Raw genomic sequence first — 22,752 nt, 5'->3', positions numbered from 1 at the left:
ATCACCATCACCATGCACATTTAGAAATACTTGCTTGCCAAAATATATATAGGGGTTCCCAGTAGTCTTCTATCGTGGTGCCACATTTGGAATCTTTTTTTTGGGGTGGTGGCACAAACCTTAAACCCAAAGCAGTCTTTATGTGTGTGACACACACTCACTCTCACTCTCTGTCTCTTGCTCTATCTTTTACTACTTATAGCAATATTTTCTCTCCCTTGCATTCTCTCCCCGTGACGGACTTCTCACCCGTCTCCTATCAGGGAGAGCTACTTCTTTCCAATACAACTTGCTGTTTTCTTGAGATTCGTATGTACGCAAACATATGCCCCATGTGTTTTATATATGCTCTATTGCCACAGCTAATTATTGTACTTACCTGTCATTGTTGATGTAAATTCGATATAAAGCGCAAAAAATTGAATTGATCAGTCAGTCTAAGGAAATAAAAGCATCCATTCTTTCATGGAAAGTGGCCAGGATCCCTCATAAAGTAGGAGACCAGGACCTCGTGAAGTTCCTAACTAACCGTGAGATAACTATCTTACTGCTGCTGTGCTGTACTTGCGCTGTGTGTGAGGGAAGCTTGCAATGCTGACAGTATTGTATCTGCTGTGTGTGAGGGAAGTTTGCATTGTACCTTGTGTGTGAGGGAGCATGCACTGCTGCCTGTGCTGTATCTGCTGTGTGAGGGAAGCATATACTGCTGCTACCAGCAATTTATCTGCTGTGTGTGAGGGAAGCATGCATGGTGCATTATCTGTGAGGGAAGCTTGCATTGCACCATCTGTGTGAGGTAAGCTTCCATTGCATGTTCTGTGAGGGAAGCTTGCACCACTTCCTAAATAACCTACCTATCCCTCTTTATCTTCCTTTCTATCTATTCTATTCAGCTCTCGCCCATATATATTCACCATGCCACATAATTCTACTACACAAATGCACTCTGTGCCACACAGTTCCACACTGCACAGTTCCACAAGTAACAAACCACAAATTTCCACTCCACACCACATACATCCCCTACACTCCAAACCAAAACAAATAAATAAGACATTGTCATTTACAACGCTAATACCTCTAACTCACAAATGCGAGACCTCTTGCATTGCAGATGCTTGTTTTTTTTACGTTGTCAATTATACTTAAAAATTAACACATATATATTTTTATTGCAGAAATAAACAGAGAATGCACTTTGCTTTGTCGAATTTACTACAAGAGGCACAAAATAATTTAAAAATATTTAAGGTAAGATATGTTGGAAATCGATTTACCTCTGCAAGCTAGCTTTCAAGGAATAAAACGTTCTCTTGTAAAGCACATGAATTGATGTGACAGATTTTGTAAAGGTATGTTGTAACTTTTTGGCTAAATTAAAATAGGCATTATTTTTCAGTTAATAAAATGTAATTATATGTTTGATTCCAAACTTTGTGCCTAGTACCACAGACTACATACTGTGGACCCTAAAATATATTTTTTAAATTCCTTCAATCATTTACCTCAGTGTTGACATTGTGAATAAGGAAGTCTGAAATAATGTGAGCCATGTGGGGAAATAATTTGAGCAGGCTGTGAATAGGGCAGATGGTTAAAGGAAATCTCCTCTTCTTTGCAATCTGCCTGACAGCGTTACACAAATTGCCAACATTTATGATTACTGCTGCTTTAACTTAATGAGGTTTGTGGATACTTTAGTTAATTCATGGAAAACAAGTGAAATACTGTGACTTCTTCATCGTACCGTGTTAAAGGTAAAGTCTTAAATGTTGGGACCTGGTACTGCTTAATGCATGAATGTAACCAAGAAAGAACAAGTCTAACAATCCTGTGGAAATGCTTCACATGCAACATTTCTCGATAGTAAATCTGTCTGTGCTCTCTGTCTTCTCTCCTGTTTTTCTTACCCCCGTAGTTTTCAGTGAATTCTGCACCTCTGAACCCATTCTGACCGTCTGTGTTGGTTATATTACTAGATGGGTTTGACTAAGACTAGAGCGGTTGGGGGACCCTGCTCACTAGCTTTGGAAAATCTCCCTGCTTACCTGCTTTAAGTTACTTTCTTGCTCACGACTACACTTCCTTATGTCCTAGGGGCAGATACACTGCAGTTTAGGCAACTTTTCTGCTCCTCTTTCTACCGGCCATACACCAGTTTATGCTATTCTACACCAAAGTACTGCATTTGACCTGCTTATTATGACACTGCCTTCTCGTCCTCTTACTGAGAGTACTGCCTTCTGCCTGTTCCCTCAACCCTCTGCTCAGAGGTTTTTGGAAGTCCTGCAGCAAGTTGAGTTCCCTCCAGCAAAACACCTATCTGATCAAACACACCATCCTCACCTCACTTATGGCTGCCATCTTGTAAAAAAAACTGTTTCACTGAAACTATACCGAGACTCCCTAGAGGACTGCGTTTTTGCAGCTGAGACCCCAATAAGAAAGTGGCTGATAAGGGATATGTTTTCTTGCAGCTCCTACATTGAGTTTGGCTGGTGTGGCGATGCCAGACTTTCACAAAAAACGTTCTGTGTAAGAAACATGTGTGATTTCATTAGTTGTAGCAGCCACTTCTTGTAATGTCATCTTGCCCTCATTCACAGCATTCCTACCTGTGCCTGTCCCCAGGGGAACACTTTGGGTAGCTGCTTTTGGTCTCCTATGGCTGTCTGCATCTGATCTGAATGGGTCTTCCCACCCTGCCTCCTTATCTCTGTAAATGAAAGGTTCTCCACGGATTTGCTGGCTTGCAAGAAAAAAAACATCAACACCCCAGGGATCAGTGATTTTTTTTATAATAACCTCTCCCTGAACTCTTTCTCATCGTTTTCTTTTCTTTTGTCTGTACACCTGGTCCATGTGGGCATCTGCCTGCTCTGCAGTCGGCATTACTCAGAAGCACAAAGCCATCGGTTTCCGAAACGGAAAATCCTCAACCTGTGGTGCTTTGCCTAAGTCGTGTAGGGGAGACATTAAAGGAGGGTTCTCTGCATGCCAGTCATGCAGTTGAAAGAGTGCTTGGAGCAGTCTTTAGGACACAGGTCAAGGGTGAATGACTTATGAAACGGACGTTTCTGGCCATTGATGGAGCACTCCTTGACTTGGCATTGTGGGTTACTAATGCTAAGCCAAGCACATTCACAGCATCTGGGAGGCTGATTTCTCAGGCCCGTCCGAGTTTAGGTGGCATGATCACACCCAGCAGTCATCTTCCCGGCCAAGATTTGAAGGGTTAATTTCAAACCCGATTAGATTTGAATTGTATTGGATTGGATTTGATATTTGTGCAGGAGCATTTGCTGTCGTGCAACTCTTCCAGGCCACCTTTGCTGCAAAGGCCTTCACTAGTGCAGAAGAGATCACGCATAAGCAAATAAAGAGGAAAAGAGCACTAGTGACTTTAGTAAACCGATTTAGGTTTGTAGCATACATTCAGGTTGTTCCAGTGCTGAAAGCCTGTGAAGGTTAACATTTTTAGTGTCGCATCATGTATAGGAGCCTAGTCATTTGAGTATCAATAAGATCATCTGATTTGCCTCCATTGCCTTCTTTTTGGTGCCATCTCTGTCTTCAGGGCTGCAGACCTGTAAGGAAATGCCTCCTTGGTATGGTTACCCCCTGACTTTTTGCCTTTGCTGATGCTAAGTTATGATATGAAAGTGTGCTGGGACCCTGCTAACCAGGCCCCAGCACCAGTGTTCTATCCCTAAACTGTACCTTTGTCTCCACAATATGCACAACCCTGGCACTCAGGTAAGTCCCTTGTAACTGGTACCAAGGGCCCTGATGCCAGGGAAGGTCCCTAAGGGCTGCAGCACGTCTTATTCCACCCTGGGGACCCCTCACTCAGCACATGCACACTGCTTCACAGATTGTGTGTGCTGGTGGGGAGAAAATGACTAAGTCGACATGGCACTCCCCTCAGAGTGCCATGCCAACCTCACACTGCCTGTGGCATAGGTAAGTCACCCCTCTAGCAGGCCTTACAGCCCTAAGGCAGGGTGCACTATACCACATGTGAGGCCGTAGGTGCATGAGCACTGTGCCCCTACAGTTTCTAAGCAAAACCTTAGACATTGTAAGTGCAGGGTAGCCATAAGAGTATATGGTCTGGGAGTCTGTCAAACACGAACTCCACAGCACCATAATGGCTACACTGAAAACTGGGAAGTTTGGTATCAAACTTCTCAGCACAATAAATGCACACTGATGCCAGTATACAATTTATTGTAAAATACACCCAGAGGGCATCTTAGAGATGCCCCCTGAAAACATACCCGACTTCCAGTGTGGGCTGACTAGTTTTTGCCAGCCTGCCATACACCAGACATGTTGCTGGCCACATGGGGAGAGTGCCTTTGTCACTCTGTGGCCAGGAACAAAGCCTGTACTGGGTGGAGGTGCTTCTCACCTCCCCCTGCAGGAACTGTAACACCTGGCGATGAGCCTCAAAAGCTCACCCCTTTTGTTACAGCGCCACAGGGCATCCCAACTAGTGGAGATGCTCGCCCCTCAGGCCACTGCCCCCACTTTTGGTGGCAAGGCTGGAGGAGATAATGAGAAAAACAAGGAGTCGTCGTCCCCCAGTTAGGACAACCCCTAAGGTGTCCTGAGATGAGGCGACTTTTACTTTTAGAAATCCTTCATCTTGTGGATGGAGGATTCCCCCCCAATAGGATTACCTAGCCACCCTCAAGGACAGTAACCATTGGCTACTGCCCTCCCAGACCTAAACACACCCCTAAATTCAGTATTTAGGGGCCTCCCAGAACTTAGGAAACTAGATTCCTGCAACCCAAAGAAGAAGAAGGACTGCTGACCTGAAGCCCTGCAGTGAAGACGGAGACGACAACTGCTTTGGCCCCAGCCCTACTGGCCTGTCTCCCAAGTTCGAAGAAAACTGCAACAGCGACGCATCCAACAGGGACCAGCGACCTCTGAAGCCTCAGAGGACTGCCCTGCACCCAAGGACCAAGAAACTCCTGTGAACAGCGGCTCTGTTCAACCAACTGCAACTTTCTTGCAACAAAGAAACAACTTCAAGAACTTCACGTTTCCCGCCGGAGGCGTGAGACTTTCTACTCTGCACCCGACGCCCCCGGCTCGACCTGCGGAAAACCAACACTACAGGGAGGATTCCCTGGCGACTGCGAGCCCGTGAGTAGCCAGAATTGTCCCCCCTGAGCCCCCACAGCGACGCCTGCAGAGGAAATCCAGAGGCTCCCCCTGACCGCGACTGCCTGTAACAAGGAACCCGACACCTGGATCCAACACTGCACCCGCAGCCCCCAGGGCCGTAAGGAACCGAACTCCAGTGCAGGAGAGACACCCAGGCGACCCTCTGCCTAGCCCAGGTGGTGGCTACCCCGAGGAGCCCCCGTGCCTGCCTGCATCGTTGAAGAGACCCCCGGGTCTCCCCATTGCTTTCAATACAAAACCCAATGCCTGTTTGCACTCTGCACCCGGCTGCCCCTGTGGCGCTGAGGGTGTACTTTCTGTGCCTGCTTGTGTACCCCCCGGTGCCTTACAAAACCCCCCTGGTCTGCCCTCCGAGGACGCGGGTACTTACCTGCTGGCAGACTGGAACCGGGGCACCCCTGTTCTCCATTGAAGCCTATGTGTTTTGGGCACCAGTTGGACCTCTGCACCTGACCGGCCCTGAGCTGCTGGTGTGGTAACTTTGGGGTTGCCTTGAACCCCCAACGGTGGGCTACCTTGGACACAACTATGAACCCTGTAAGTGTTTCACTTACCTGTGAACTTAATTACTTACCTCCCCCAGGAACTGTTGATTTTTGCACTGTCCATTTTTAAAATAGCTTATTGCCATTTTTGACAAAACTGTACATGCTATTTTGAATATTCAAAGTTCCTAGAATACCTGAGTGAAATACCTTTCATTTGAAGTATTACTTGTAAATCTTGAACCTGTGGTTCTTAAAAATAAACTAAGAAAATATATTTTTCTATATAAAAACCTATTGGCCTGGAGTAAGTCTTTGAGTGTGTGTTCCTCATTTATTGCCTGTGTGTGTACAACAAATGCTTAACACTACCCTCTGATAAGCCTACTGCTCGACCACACTACCAAAATAGAGCATTATAATTCTCTTTTTGCCACTAACTTACCTCTAAGGGGAACCCTAGGACTCTGTGCACACTATTTCTTACTAGGAAATAGTATATACAGAGCCAACTTCCTACAGTACCAAAAGGTAAAACAGAGAACTCTGATAGACAATGAACTGTAGTGATTTATCGAAAAGATTGAAAAATACTTACCTTTATGGTTAAAACTCACCTGGAGCTCATCTAATGGAAGTTAGGTTGTTTATACTGCCCTTGAGTTCTCTCCTTAGCAAGACCAGACAATTTAAGAAGTGTTACGTAAACAAGATAACGATTCACTATGTTCCATCTCTCTGACTGACAGAACTATGTTTGAAAAGGGAAGATTTTAATTGTGTTCATTATGTTCAGCCAGTGCCCATACATTCCATATATACGTTTGAAGCAGTCCTTTATCTGTACAAAGGATTTCAGAGGCTTTATGAACAGCAATTCCATATAGAATGCTGGCCCATTCTGGTTACAGTGCACTTATCGACTCTCCATCTTTTTGAGTGTGTTGCCCACAATGTAATCATTTTTGACTTCTCCACAAGCCATATATTTTCTATACTTAAGTGTGGTTGCCCGGTTTGTAAATGTTCCTCATACGTAAACATTTCTTCAGCTCTATTGGCTAAAGTGAGGTTGCCCTCTGCAAACTCCAACCTCTGTCCTTGGAGGCTCGATATATTGAGGTGTATGTTTTCAATATATGTACCCAAATTAAATTGTATAGCACTTGGGTTTTGACTAACTTTGCCTCTGGATTCAAGGACGTGACTAGTTTCCCTTTCTTCTGAGATTGTACTTGATTAGCATATAAAATTGCAAAATGACTATTCTAAAATGTCTCTAACTCCTTTATTTTGTTCTTTCCTTGTAGAATGGAGAATTAATTTTCGGCTGCAGGGATTATCACAACAGTCTCTCTGACCTGAATGAACTTTCTCATCACTTGAAAACTTTTTTTTTCCCAGCCAATGGGCTGATCAGTGGACCGCACTGTACAAGGACAGTCATTAAGGAACTAATTAATGTTATAACAATGACTCTATTAAGCACTACAGAGAACTACAGGGCAAGTGACAAGAGGCCAATCCCTATTTTACAAGGAAGGAACTACTGTGAAGCCAGTCACGTCAGTAGGGAACTGCTGAGAAATGGTAAGTATTCTTGCACAGTGTGACCGAAAAAATGCTGGGAATTGTGAGATGGGTAGGTGATGGGTTAAAAGGAGCTGATGTTCTGCGGTTTGCAGTATGTAACATTAAAGTAATGCCCCTCACTTATACATTAGATTTACACCTTTCAGGTTTAATTGGCAGTATGACTTTGCACAGAATATATATTCAGTGAAAGAAATGGCAATCACACCAGTCCCCGCATAAGTTTGTAATGAAAGCCCCATGTTTCTTTAAGCTTTTAGAGGGAAATAAGTAGAGAAGCTCATGGAATTATCAAGTGTATTTGGGTCTGGCACTTGAACCTCTTCCATCTGCCAGCTAAAAGCACCTGATGCACAATCGACAGGTGTTTACTGTGCAGCTCAAGAGGTGTAGCCCCAAAGATATAAATCCAGAAAGCCTATGGCAAGATAAATAACTCTAGTTTACAGTTAAATGCTTGAAGATGTAATCACCACTAGAAGTGCTACAGTACTGGATGTTTTTTTTTTCTGATAATGCCTCCAACTGCACATTGCTCAATTTTCAAGTGTTCCCATGCACCAGACTGGATCAGATTTGTCCAGCAGTGCCCTCTGCTCTCTACTAGGTAACGCCATATGGCTCCAGAGTGAATTCATACCTCCCCAGAAGTAATTTAGCAGAACCACAAATAAGCATTATGCCTGCATGCCAACATCAGTTCCTTTTTTTTCGTGCCCTTTGACACTGATTTAGAGCTCCATACCAAGTTTGTTAGCTTGTCAACTCCAAACTTAGTTTCAAAGACTGTGTGCTTGAGAAGATATCTTCCCAAAAACTACAGGATTCAGAATGTGCTTGACTGCGGGAAACAGATGTTGATTATGGACCCACACAACCAGTTCCCATAGTGACTGGGCTCTTGTTACAACTCCTAAGTCATGCAATAAGTGCACATGGATGAGCCCGAAGGCAAAATGTAGTGGGAGGCAAAACTTTACATAGCCAAGCATAAAAAGTGGTAGTGCTCAAAACAGCGGTCAAGGTCTTGCTCCCACAAAAAAGTTACAAGGCTGTTCTCTGTTACAGTCACTTAGTCGGTACTGAGCAAAGTCCCTTTCTCTCAAAGCCTTCATGTAAGCAAAAATCTGTAGTAAGCCCAAAAAAGCCAAGTGGAACTCATCATCATCCCGACTGGCAAGAAGGGTCTGGTGTCATCTGACTCCAAGCTTGTTCTGCATTTGGTCCTGATGCAAACTGATTTCCCTGGGCCGTCGTAAACCCCTCAGCAGATAACAGTGTTCAAGGAGGCTATGTTGCAAATTTTCTGGACCTGATGGCTCCTTCCGGTCTACCCCCAGTTGGCTCGCTACCGGCAGCCCTCCCCCTGTGCCGACTGCCCCCTGGGGGCACATTCCTTGGCTTATATAATTTAGCTTGTCCAGGCTTCCACTCTGTTCCAGGGTCCATGCCAGCACCTTTTGTGCAGGCACCAGAACCCAATTCAATCCTGACACATTTTCTTATTTTGAGCTGGCATGGTGAGCTAAGGTGCAACCAGTGTTTATGCAGTTTAGACATTCAGTCTTAGCCTTTCCCTAGTCGCCAGTACTATCGGAGAGTAGAGGCCTTCTCTGGTACAGATTCCCCTATGGTGTAGGTCATACCCAGTGCCCCTCATGACACTATGGACGAGGAGGTGTACAAAATGCTCCCCCCTCATTTCACTGACGAGGGGCTGTATTGAGACTTGCAGAATGCCAATGGGCTAGATACTTCCCCAGAGATAGAGCAGGACTCTCCAATTGGTCCACCAACTGAAGGAAGTGCATTTTTTGCTGTAGCACGGCAAAAAGCAATAAAGGTAGTAACTGTGTAACTCTTTGCTTTAGAAACTGAACTCCTTTTATTGACTGAATTTCATAACTAGGTCCAATTTCATCAGAGCCATTTAACACTTAACGAGGCCCTTGCAGACACTGTCATGGCCACTTGGTCAAAGCCATGTTCAGCGTCTACAGGCAGCCGACCTCTAGCCAGATGGGGTAGACCAGCTTCTAGTGACCCTGACATTTTGACATGACATAACCAGTGCCTAAAGGCTTTGTGGTTCAGGAGTTCACAAGTAAAGTCAACTTGAATGTTTTTCATTCAAACCCTCCAGATAGGGAGTTGGAAGGTATATACCTTTTGTAAAAAATAAAATTAAAAAAGAGGGTTTTCCTCGGGTAATTGGCTGTTAATTGAGCTTTACGCTCTGCTCTTTTGGAGGACCTCACAAACACACTGGCCCAAATGATTTAAGACAGTTGGAACATAGCAAAATATGTGTTGCATGCCAGCTTGGACCCTACTAACTTCGTAGACCGTGCTATTGGCTGTAGTGCTCAGAAGATATGTCTTGATGCGATCAACTGCATTTTCAGGGGATGTGTTGCGCCCCTATGTACATGGACAGGGATCAAGACTGTTTGGAGAAGTCTGACCCTGCACTTGAGTGATTCAAAGGGACTCATGGTGCAGCAGTTCCCAAGCAGTTTTGGTTGACCCTTCTAGTCCCCTTACATGAGCAATCTTTGTCTTGCCTTTTCCCTGGAATTCCAGGGTGCTTATTTTTATATTACCCAGCTTGCAGTCCCGCAGATGTTACCTGTGGTTCACAGTGGCTTCAGAACACTTACAATTCACTATGTAGTCCTTTGGCCTTACCTCTGCTCCCATGGTGGTCACCAAAGTGTTATCAGTGGCCATTGTCATCGGTGCAGTTCAATGATACATGTCTTCCTGTACCTCAACGACTGGCACACACCACCTCCGAATGACAACAGAGCTCTTGATCTTTTTGGGGTTCTCCAGCAACAAGCTGAAATCCCACCTGAGCCCTGTGTAGAGAATTCCCTTCATAGGGGCTGTCCTGAGCACTCTAGTATCCAAGGCCTGTGCACTGCAGAGATCAGTCTGGGTCCCTCAGGATATGATCCTGATGTTTCAGGCTTTGTCCCAGGTCTCAGTGGGGATGGTTCTGAGGCTGCTATGGGCTCCTGGTGATGTGGATCCTCCTTTTCCTGTACGCCATATTGCACATAAGGGCCTTGCAATTGAACCTATGGTTTCAACTGGCCCATTACATGTGCCTGCCTCTTTAATGCTATCCATGCTGCACGACAGATGTCTCATGATCTCCTGTGTGGCGTATAGGTGTGAGGATGACCTGCAGTAGACCCTTTGCCCTTCCCCACTTAGTCTTTGTGGTTATTGCAGGTGGGTCGCTAGAGGGGTAGGTATGTGAGAGAGATGTGATTAGAGGCTCTTCTCTCCAGTGGCGAGGAAACTCCACATCAGCCTATAGAGATTTGAGTGCCCTGTTAATTCCCAAAAGCCTTCTTACCGAATCAACCTTCACAGCTTTGGGTGATCTGTTAAACCCCGAAAGCTTTCTTACTTACAACCAGGGGAGGGCTGGTACAGATTAGTGAGCCTTGCCCAAGCTAGATCTGTTCACCACCATTGAGAGCGAGCAATATCACAGCTTCTGTGCTCTGGAGTTTCTTCCAAAAAGGTCATTGGGAGATAAATTTCACCTGCATTGGGACACATATTTCCTGTACATGTTCCAGCCACTACCTCTCCCGCCTAAAGTTTGGGGGAAAGAAAGTCCAGGTGGTTCAAAATAGGTCTCTGTCCAGCTGGATAGTTGGCTACACTAAAATCTGCTATTCTCTGGCAAAGAAGAAACGTCCGAAGATTGTGGGCTCATTCAACTAGGGCCTGGTCCGTTATGACTGCATTGGCCAGGGGTTTGCCGATTCTGGATATCTGCTAGGCTGCGACCTAATAGAGTCCCTGAACACCAGAGTGGAGAAGCTGAGCAGGTGTCTGCTGGTGGACCGCTTGTGGCAGCTCTATCCTTTAGCCTTGGTACACATGTTCATGAAACACTACTGCCTTGTCTGACAAGAGGCCACATGGTACGGCAAGACTTTCTAATCTCAGTCCACTACTCTGACCTTTGAATGGTACTGCTATGTTATCTACTCTACAGGTGAGGAATGTGCTGTTAGAAGTATCTGTTGGAATGGAAATGTCCCTCACATTGTGACAGACGTGCATTGCTGGCCTGAGTGCTCCAGCTGCAGACTGGATCTCTGTTGCCGATTTTTGATGGCATGGGTGAAGATGGTTCATGTATGTGCGTCATGACATCTCCCTGTCTCGCGGAATGCGGTCTTCCGGGGCCAAGGAGGGGCGCCCAAAGAGTTACCCTCATAGTGGTCAAAGGCTATTGCCTTTGCTGAGATTTATGCAGCATGAGCTGAGTGGTGATAGTATGCTGTGTAGTGATCAGTAGAAGTGAGCAGGCCTTTTTACTCTTGTCACTGGAGTGACCTTCTGGCTTAGTCTTGTAAGGTTCTGCTGCTGTGTGTTTAACTCACCTTTGGCCTACATCAAGTTAGTATGTAGTACTGTGTACCACGCATGTGTACGCTGCGTGCGCTATGTGTATGTGTATGTGTTTCTGTGAATCGTAAAATACACTGAAAACTCTGGGTTTCATTTTGGGAGACCCAGAACTTACTGAAGGGGCACAAGGTGGAAGAGGAGAGAGATTAGTGGATTGCTGGATTCCCATGGGCTGGGTGGCGGACACACACTGGAGGAGGAATAGCGAGGCTCTTCAGTACACTTCAAAGAGGGTACTGTTTGATTCAAAAAGAGGCAATTGGAAAGGGGCCGTGGAACATCTCAGGAAGGAGATGAGGCTGATAAGGACATCGTAAAAAGTAGGAATAGGGCCCTGGGGTAACCTTTTATGATGCAGATATCACTATGGCTAAAATCTAGGTGTAACCTTCTAGTTGCTGCCATGGTCTGTGTTTTGGGGCTATCAGATTTGGAGTTCCTCCTGCTGTGACAAACTACTTTGTGGAGTAAAGGCAAGACAGAGGGAGTGGGCAATTCACAAGAAAGCACACCCCCAGCACAAACTTCAAAGATTAGGTAGGAAATTGGGTGTTTGATTGGAGGTAATGCGGAGAAGACCCTTCTTAAGCGAATAACCACAATCCTTGTCAGTGTGAACCACAAAAGTGACTAAATTAACCTCTGTTTAAGCCTCTGGTAGCTTGGCACAAAAGCAGCCAGGCTTAACTTAGAGGCACTGTGTAAGATATTTATGCAGTACAGACAGTAATACATTGAAAACACAAGAACAATCCCAACCCTATTTAGAAATTCTGAGTACATTTGAATAAATAAAATGATAGAATGACAAAAATCCAATCAATAGAAACGCAGATATGCAGTTTCAGAATTTTTGGTAAGTATGACACCCAAAAACACAAAGTGCCACTCGCGGTCATCTGGTTGTGCTAGATCAGAGGAATGTCACAGGTTCAGGCTGACCACGATGGAGTGCAGGCCATATGCAGGGACTAAGTTAGTCCTGCTGGAAAAATTACCTTCTTAAAGTCTGGCGTGAAGAGCTCAGTTCGCAGTGGAGGAGGCAGAGAGGTGCAGGGAGAGCATCGTGGATAGCTGTTGCTGCAGCACAAAAAGCAAGCCTGGTTCATGGACAGTCATTTCTGTTGTGCGGAGATCCTTTGAGGCGTTGCAGATGGTTGTTGCTGGAGCTTCACGTTGACGATCACCATGGCTGTCATTGCCGTATCACAAATTGCAGATCTCGCATTGCTTCGGTCGCTGTAGCGTGAAGGATCGGGTTCATCAGAGTTTTGCATTGGTGGTCCTCGGAGTGGCCTCAGAATCTTGGCACAAGCAGGCCCGTTCCTGTATGTGAGGAGCACAAAACTTAATAATTTCTCCTTTTCTTTTGGAGGAATGCACTCTGATGCCATCCAAGGTTCTAGGGCCTTGAGGGGCACCTTTTGGAGTTCAGGGAGTCACTTTAGCAGAGGCCAGTAGGGCTTTGATGGGTCTATTTGCAGGTTCTGGCAGGTTCAGTTGCAACAGATCAGCTGGGCAGGTTCAGGGAGGCCTCTGGAGCCAGTTGTGTCCCTGTAGCTCAAAACAGGAGGCCAGCCAACTAGCCCTTGGTGTCACTCTGGGTTCAAAGAGCAGATCCAGTCTTCCTTCTTCAGGCAGCAGGGCAGTCCCACTGAGTCTTCCACAGGTCCAGAAGTGATCTGATGAATGGTTCAAGACGTCCAATATTTATATCTGTTGCCTGCCTTTGAAGTGGGGTAGCCCCCTATACTACCCCAACATCTGGTTTTGGAAGGGTCCTTCCTTTTTTCTCCTGCCCAGGCTCCAGTCGGTCTAGGATGAAAATAGGCTAGTGGCGGGTCACTTTGTGAGTGTGCTGGAGGCAGGTCTTTGAAATATATGTGGGACAGGGAACAGCTCCGCACCAACTGTCCTGGAAGGATGGCCCAGTCTGTGCAACACTTAGTCCCCTTTTGTCTCACAGTCTTGGAGGAACACACAAAGGCCAACTGCCAAGCTAGTCACAGCCATGTGACACAGGCTGCAGACACAAATGCTTAGGAGAAAAAAATGTAAACTTTCTAAAAGTTGTATTTTCCGAATCGTGACTTAAAAGCTGACTTAACTATTAAGAAAGGTTTTAAATCACAATTAATTTCAGTTTAAACCTAATCTTCCCAAACTTAAGTTATCACGTATTCAGTGTAATAAGGTAACCAAATGATAGGCCTTGTAATAGCTAAAGACGACTTTAGGAGTTTTTCACTTCCAGGACATGTAAAACTTAAACCCATATGATCCACTTTTAAAATCTAAAACACCTTGGCCTGCTGCAAGCCTTTATTGCCTCCTGTAGGGGTGTCCTATCTATTAAAAAGGAAGGTTTACGCCTGGCATATGGTTAATTTTGCAAGGTCAAAAAGGCAGTGTGAAACTGGACTATGGGCTGCAGTGGCAGGCCTGAGATACATTTTAAAAGACTATTTTGGCGGGTGGCACAATGAGTACCGCAGGCCCACTAGTAGCATTAAATGTACTGGCCGTGGGTACGTGGGGTGCCATTTATTAGGGACTTACAAATGAACTAAATGTGCCAATTAGGTTAGGGCCAGTTATACCATGTTTAAGGGAGAGAGCACAAGTACTTTAGCACTGGTAATCAGTGGTAAAGTGTGCAGAGTGCTGAAGCCAGCCTAAAACAAATTCAGCAAAACAGAAGGTGTGTAGACATAAAATTTGGGGGACTACCACCCAACAGCTGCTGCACTGATCATTTCATCACCCATGTATGGAATGTAGCTCCGGACCCCCATATGGCAGAGGAGGCCATTGTGAGGACTACTGCTTTGCCGATCAGGTGGTGGGCAGAGTGATGACAGCAACCCTGTATGCCAGAAGAGGCTGTTGTGAAGAGGAAAGTACTGTGAAGAGGAAAGTACTGCTGTGCCAATTGGGCCATCGCCCCTGTGCAGAGTCAGTTTTGTCACCCTGTATGCCATAGGGGGCCACAATGAAGAACAAGGGACGTTGCCTAATTCATTCAAAAGGAAATGAAGCTGTGGTTATCTGTGCCGGCCTGAGCCCCGACTGAGAATCCAAACCCAAGTTATTGTTTGCCCACCTGTGAGAAGGATTATAGGAACTGAATGTCTCAGTGGAGAAAGTGCGATGGACGCCCAGCAACTGGCCCTGTAGAGCAGCCAGTGCTACTCACTGGGACTCTGGTAGTGCAACCCATTACAGAAGCGGGTAATTGTGATTGCAAGGCTGAAAGGCTCCGGTTGTACTTGTTCTGTTGCATAGCGCTTCGGGCGCTGGAACACTTTGGACTTTTGGGAAGAGTCAGGGTGGAACTCTCACTACTAGTAGGTTTTAACCTCAATGTTACAAACAGTTAGGAGCGCACCTGCCTGACATCCCAGCAATTAATCTGCCCCATTGCATCATGGTAGATGTAGTATCTTCAAAAAACGAACTCCATTAATTTTTAAATATTTCACCTTTAAGTAGGTACAGCCTTTACTGTGCATCTCTGGACACATGTGTTTCTGGGTTAGTCCCTTCTTCAGCAGAGAACATATTTGTGGGGTGCTGGGAATGCTGCCATAAATCACCCGGTTTCAGTACCTCTTTCCTGGCATGCTGGTGCCTGCTCCAGAGCTCGTCAGCCCAGTAGCTCAAGGGAGCATTTAAAGTCACAAACAGTTAGGAGCGCACCTGCCTGACATCCCAGCAATTAATCTGCCCCATTGCATCATGGTAGATGTAGTATCTTCAAAAAACGAACTCCATTAATTTTTAAATATTTCACCTTTAAGTAGGTACAGCCTTTACTGTGCATCTCTGGACACATGTGTTTCTGGGTTAGTCCCTTCTTCAGCAGAGAACATATTTGTGGGGTGCTGGGAATGCTGCCATAAATCACCCGGTTTCAGTACCTCTTTCCTGGCATGCTGGTGCCTGCTCCAGAGCTCGTCAGCCCAGTAGCTCAAGGGAGCCTTTAAAGTCACAAACAGTTAGGAGCGCACCTGCCTGACATCCCAGCAATTAATCTGCCCCATTGCATCATGGTAGATGTAGTATCTTCAAAAAACGAACTCCATTAATTTTTAAATATTTCACCTTTAAGTAGGTACAGCCTTTACTGTGCATCTCTGGACACATGTGTTTCTGGGTTAGTCCCTTCTTCAGCAGAGAACATATTTGTGGGGTGCTGGGAATGCTGCCATAAATCACCCGGTTTCAGTACCTCTTTCCTGGCATGCTGGTGCCTGCTCCAGAGCTCGTCAGCCCAGTAGCTCAAGGGAGCCTTTAAAGTCACAAACAGTTAGGAGCGCACCTGCCTGACATCCCAGCAATTAATCTGCCCCATTGCATCATGGTAGATGTAGTATCTTCAAAAAACGAACTCCATTAATTTTTAAATATTTCACCTTTAAGTAGGTACAGCCTTTACTGTGCATCTCTGGACACATGTGTTTCTGGGTTAGTCCCTTCTTCAGCAGAGAACATATTTGTGGGGTGCTGGGAATGCTGCCATAAATCACCCGGTTTCAGTACCTCTTTCCTGGCATGCTGGTGCCTGCTCCAGAGCTCGTCAGCCCAGTAGCTCAAGGGAGCCTTTAAAGTCACAAACAGTTAGGAGCGCACCTGCCTGACATCCCAGCAATTAATCTGCCCCATTGCATCATGGTAGATGTAGTATCTTCAAAAAACGAACTCCATTAATTTTTAAATATTTCACCTTTAAGTAGGTACAGCCTTTACTGTGCATCTCTGGACACATGTGTTTCTGGGTTAGTCCCTTCTTCAGCAGAGAACATATTTGTGGGGTGCTGGGAATGCTGCCATAAATCACCCGGTTTCAGTACCTCTTTCCTGGCATGCTGGTGCCTGCTCCAGAGCTCGTCAGCCCAGTAGCTCAAGGGAGCCTTTAAAGTCACAAACAGTTAGGAGCGCACCTGCCTGACATCCCAGCAATTAATCTGCCCCATTGCATCATGGTAGATGTAGTATCTTCAAAAAACGAACTCCATTAATTTTTAAATATTTCACCTTTAAGTAGGTACAGCCTTTACTGTGCATCTCTGGACACATGTGTTTCTGGGTTAGTCCCTTCTTCAGCAGAGAACATATTTGTGGGGTGCTGGGAATGCTGCCATAAATCACCCGGTTTCAGTACCTCTTTCCTGGCATGCTGGTGCCTGCTCCAGAGCTCGTCAGCCCAGTAGCTCAAGGGAGCCTTTAAAGTCACAAACAGTTAGGAGCGCACCTGCCTGACATCCCAGCAATTAATCTGCCCCATTGCATCATGGTAGATGTAGTATCTTCAAAAAACGAACTCCATTAATTTTTAAATATTTCACCTTTAAGTAGGTACAGCCTTTTTTTGGAATGGACAATCATTTATTGCTGCTATTGAACATATTTTGATTTGTGAGCCTGTGTTCAGTCCCTGCAGCCTCACCTCATCCTCGACCCCAGCCCCATCCTCCAATCATTTTTTCATCTTATTTAGCTTGTCGTTTTAAGTACTAAAATATGTTTAATTCTATTGTGAATGCAGGTTTTCAAGATCTATTTGGTCCAACGATATCCCAAACTGACAAGGAATTTTAATGCTGTGCATGTCATGTGTGTTGTCTGTGATGTGATTTTCCTCAATTGGGCTTCCATAATGACATGCTGAGGCCCTCTTCCTCCAAACCTGTGTGATTTCAAGAGGCCAAACTCTGCACAGAACCAACCTACCATATCAAAACATGCGTCAACTTTTAACCACTGTGTTGTGTGCAGCTCCTCTGCAACCAAGCATTACCTCCCATGAGTTGCCAGGCCCTATACTCCTCTTGTGTCCGGGTATATATTTGTTTAGGTCTCACACACTCCTTTTCATGATCGGTTCAGTTGACTTTCCACGTTTTGCTCTTTGGCTTCCTTGCACCAGTGCATTCCATATTCTGGACTTTTTTGTTTTCTTTTTTCCCCAGATCTTACTTTACAGACTTTTTTGCGTTATTGAGTGTTTTCAATGTACTTTTTAGTTTCTAGGCATTCGGATTCAAGTTGTCCTCCTGTGGCTTTCCAGCAGGCTAGTCCCAAGACTCTTGGTATTTTTCACCTATTACTCAGCACAAAATCTTCTGCATGATTTTAAACTGGGCCTCGTCTGAGATGTCATGCAGGACCTAAGTTGTACCAGAGATGTCACTCTTAGCCTTCTGTGGATACTTGTACTTAACTCTGCTGGGCTGCCTTCTGGAGACACCGGCGAGAATTATAGCACAGGGGAGACTCTAGCTTCACGCCAAGCTTTACTCCTAGACTGGTCAAAGTTAAACTGTTGTGTCTCTTTCTTCATGATTTACATGAAGTGATTTCCCCTGAATTGTTATTATTGAGATGGACCCCTTGGCTCCCTTATTCCTAAACCATATTATTGCGCACTTTGACGTACTGCTTTGGTCCTTGGCTACCTGGCCACTCCTGAGACTCATGGAAAGTGATGGGGCCTCTTTGTCACCTTATGGGCCTTTTACTGCAGTGCAGTGACCTCGTTCTTGCCGTATTATGATTTGTGTTCCTCAGTGTACCACTGTTAGAAATGGGGTTTTTGGTTGGCAGTCAGGTTACCCTCTGTCCAAGCAAGAACACTCACTCTAGTCAGGGTAAGTCACACACAATCCAAAATTAGCCTGTGCCCACCCTCTGGTAGCTTGGCACGAGCAGTCAGGCCTAACTTAGAAGGCAATGTGTAAAGTATTTGTGCAATATATCATACAATAATACAATATAGCACCACAAAAATACACCACACAGTGTTTAGAAAAATATGTAATATTTATCAGGATAATTGTAGGTCAAAACGAATTAAGATGCAATGTGAAATTGTAGAGATATCACTGAAAGGTGATATAATGTGTCTTAAGTCTTCTAAAAGCAAACAAAGTCTCTTTCAAGCACAAAGTACCTGGTTTAAAGTGGAAAATCTCTGCAAAGGGCCGCAGAAGAAGAGATACGTGGAAAAATGGTGTGTGCGTCGATTTCTCCCCTGCACACACAGACTTGCGTCGTTATTTTTCACACGGGGAAGTCGTGCGTCGTTTTCCGGCGCGCGGATAGTCTCTTTCTGTGGGTCGCAGGATTAACAGATGTCCCGGGGTCTGTGTGTGGATTCTTCGGCTTGTTTTCCGGCTGCGCGTCGTTCCGGGAGGCTGTGCGTGGAATTCTCGGTCTCACGGCAGGCGTTGCGTCGATTTCCCCTCTGGAAGTCGGGCGGCGTTGTGCTTGCGAGGCCGTGCGTCGAAGTTCTGGTCGCCCGAAGGTGTTGCGTCCATCAGTGTCGGTGTGCGCCGATTTTGTCGCCGCGGAGCAAGCTGTGCGTTGAAATTTTCGGTGCACGAAGAGTCCAAATGGAAAAGAGAAGTTTTTTGGGTCCTGAGACTTCTGGGAACAGGAGGCAAGCTCTATCCAAGCCCTTGGAGAGCACTTTTATAGCTAGACAAGAGTTCTGCAAGGCAGCAGGGCAACAGCAAGGCAGCAGTCCTTTGTAGAAAGCAGTCAGGTAAGTCCTTTAGGCAGCCAGGCAGTTCTTCTTGGCAGGATGCAGGTTCTGGTTCAGGTTTCTTCTCCAGCAAGTGTCTGATGAGGTAGGGCAGAGGCCCTGTTTTATACTAAATTGTGCCTTTGAAGTGGGGGTGACTTCAAAGAGTGGCTAAGAAATGCACCAGGTCCCTTTCAAGTGCAATCCTGTCTGCCAGGGTCCAAGTAGGGGGTGTGGCAGTCCTTTTTGTGAGGGCAGGCCCTTCACCCTCCCAGCCCAGGAAGACCCATTCAGAATGCAGATGTATGCAAGTGAGGCTGAGTACCCTGTGTTTGGGGTGTGTCTGAGTGAATGCACAAGGAGCTGTCAACTAAACCTAGCCAGACGTGGATTGAAAGGCACAGAAAGATTTAAGTGCAAAGAAATGCTCACTTTCTAAAAGTGGCATTTCTAGAATAGTAATATTAAATCCGACTTCACCAGTCAGTAGGATTTTGTATTACCATTCTGGCCATACTAAATATGACCTTCCTGCTCCTTTCAGATCAGCAGCTGCCACTTCAACAATGTATGAGGGCAGCCCCAATGTTAGCCTATGAAGGGAACAGGCCTCACAGTAGTGTAAAAACGAATTTAGGAGTTTTACACTACCAGGACATATAACTACGCAGGTACAGGTCCTGCCTTTTACCCACACAGCTCCCTGCTCTAGGGGTTACCTAGGGCACACATTAGGGGTGACTTATATGTAGAAAAAGGGGAGTTTTAGGCTTGGCAAGTAAAATGCCAAGTCGAAGTGCCAGTGAAACTGCACACACAGGGCTTGCAATGGCTGGCCTGAGACCAGGTTAAGGGGCTACTGAAGTGGGTGGCACAACCAGTGCTGCAGGCCCACTCGTAGCATTTAATCTACAGGCCCTAGGCACATATAGTGCACTCTACTAGGGACTTGCTAGTAAATTAAATAGCCAATCCTGGATAAACCAATCAGTAGTACCATTTACATAGAGAGCATATGCACTTTAGCACTGGTTAGCAGTGGTATAGTGCCCAGAGGTCAAAAGCCAACAACAACAGGTCAGACAAAATAGGAGGAAGGAGGCAAAACGTTTGGGGATGACCCTGTCAAAAAGCCAGGTCCAACAACCACATTACAGAAACTATTTGTTTTTAGCATGTGTAGCTATAGATCACATGGTATTCTTGCTTCTGTTATATAATGTTGGACTCAAAATGTTAAAAGTTGCTTTTTATCAAAGGAGTTTTGGTTTCGAGGAGACTTGAGACACCCTCAAACCTCCCTTCAAACTCCCAATGCTCAGGATAGAGACTGCACCTTAGATGGGGTTTTTTTCTGTCTTTGTGCTCAGACATGTTCTGGAGTGTTGCCTTCTACAGTGCACTAAAGTCCACATTTCCACATTAGAGGACCGGGGCTATATGTAGAAGAAAGTAGAATGAAACTCATGACCATTGACAACTTTGGGACAAAATTGACAGATGAACCTGGGTCACGCAATATTAACAAGCATTTGCAATGCAGTGGGTCTCAGGTTTGCTCTAGTTAAAGCTATTATCGTTGTAAACTCCTAACCAGACGTTTCTTGCCACATAAACTGAAAAGTAAAACAGTTTTACATAAGCAAGCCAAGGGCCGCCATGAGCGCAAAGCAAACACACAGAAGGCAACAGAAGTTTGCTCGCAATGAAACGTATTGGCAAATGTGGAAATATCGATGTAACCGGCAAAAGTGCAATTATGCATATAACCGGCAAAAGTGCAAATATCCATGTAACAGGGTTGATGTCATGCAAAGCACTCGACTGCTGCACAGCGAGATCGTGCTGCTTACAAAATAAAGAGAAAAAGTAGTGCAGAAACCAGATGGAAAACATCCACCCTCGTTTGTTTTCAGTAGTTCGCAGGTGCGCTCGAGGCAGGCAAAACACTGGAAAAGGCTTGACATATGCATGCCTTTCACTAATGAAATCAAGCGAGTTTTAAAAGGCAAGCCCACGAATCAGCCAAACTGATGGGCTTTACTTGGGCGTGGTTACAAGCCCGTAGAGAGATAACAACGGGGACAGTGGGCTTTGAACTCAATCCTAAAAATTACTCTTTTAAGGATACAGTATGGAGAATATACATTTTTAATTCTACCCCTCATGTAATACATTTCGTAGGTTAGACCAGAATAGGTTCTGCAGCCTAAAACTAGGATGGGAGTACAAAAAAGTGTGACTTTGGTGTGTACACCTTTCGATCCAAGAAAACTATTTGCATCATCCATATTCGAGGTGGGCACATTACTCGACAATGTAGCTCCATCTAAAAAGGCTTGACACTCTGCATTGCTCACTACAGTCTAGACCCTTTAGTGCCAAAAGGCACCCTATATGCTGAAAAACTCCAAGGCAAGCTAGCTTGAGCACAGAGGCTGCTAAGTTACCATTGGAGCCAAGGTAGACTTCGAAGTCTAGCATACTCTCCCATGACTGAGATCTCTTCCCTGGAAGAGACTAAACAGCCTGACAATTAGGCAATGAAGAAATATGTATATCCAGACAGGAGTCATATTCTCACTTGACCCCCTCCCCCTTACTCTACATGTTCCACACAAAACAGTGGACAAATGAGTAAGCTGTTTCTGAGGAACTGAAAGTTGTCAGATTTCTCAAAATAAAAAGTCTGCCTCCACCCCCAGAACTCATGTCTTAAGCCTATTCACATTTAGATCCCTCCTTACCCCAGTGTCAGCAGGGCAAACTGCATGCAATAAACAGACATAATATTTCAACGTTGACCCTAATGCTTGTATTTTTATAAAAGAAAGAACTTTTTAATCTCACAGCAGTACAAAATAGTACATAATTCAATTTAGTGTACAGGGTAGTGGTCCTGGTCACAACTCTCTAGTGCTACATTTCTTATCTTTATATGTGCTAACACCTACCCGATTGACCCAAGATGAAAACTGTTCCCTGCAGTATATGGTAAAAGAATGAATAAGGTTCAGGTGCAGATTTTAGTGCCTCGCAATCCAAATGTGCAGTCAGTTCACTCTATTGCATGAGTTCCAACCATTGGTGGTGTAGCAGCTAGAAATTCAGTCTCATTATTTGGTGCTCAGCTAGTGCAGACTTCACAGCTTGATACCTCTGCAGGTGTAGTCCACATTGATTGGGTGCCATCAATTGGAGGCCAGGCACAGCCTGAATCTGACCATACGTGGCCACCTATTTGTCTGGGGTTGATTGACTGTCCTGGCAAAACCCTAGGGTGTTGGTTCAACAGCTGGGTCCCGTTCCACTGGTGAGGTTGTCGAGGCAGATGCAGCCTGATCAGGCTAATATGAACACCATGGTAGTTTCAGCCCCTACCAGGCCAATGCCAACACTACAGCAGCATCCCAACGGGGCTGATGACAACGAGTCAGTGACTGCTCTATCTAAGCTTTACAAAACATAGGCAGTGGCAGACTACAGCGGACAAATAAGCGAAAGGAA

The 22,752-nt window shown here is 45.4% G+C and overlaps 1 protein-coding gene across 1 annotated transcript in view; it reads left to right on the top strand.

The window, feature by feature from the left end:
- The window catches only part of IPPK (inositol-pentakisphosphate 2-kinase), a 247,777-nt gene that overhangs the window by 174,790 nt on the left and 50,235 nt on the right, over positions 1-22,752 (top strand). The window contains exons 8-9 of the mRNA XM_069206685.1: positions 1,179-1,251; positions 6,998-7,277. Of these exons, the coding sequence (XP_069062786.1) occupies positions 1,179-1,251; positions 6,998-7,277 (353 nt within the window). The remainder of the gene's footprint in view (positions 1-1,178; positions 1,252-6,997; positions 7,278-22,752) is intronic.

Source organism: Pleurodeles waltl, chromosome 9 (assembly GCF_031143425.1).
Source record: "Pleurodeles waltl isolate 20211129_DDA chromosome 9, aPleWal1.hap1.20221129, whole genome shotgun sequence".
Lineage (NCBI taxonomy): Eukaryota > Metazoa > Chordata > Amphibia > Caudata > Salamandridae > Pleurodeles > Pleurodeles waltl.
This window is presented reverse-complemented; position numbering and strand designations above follow the sequence as displayed.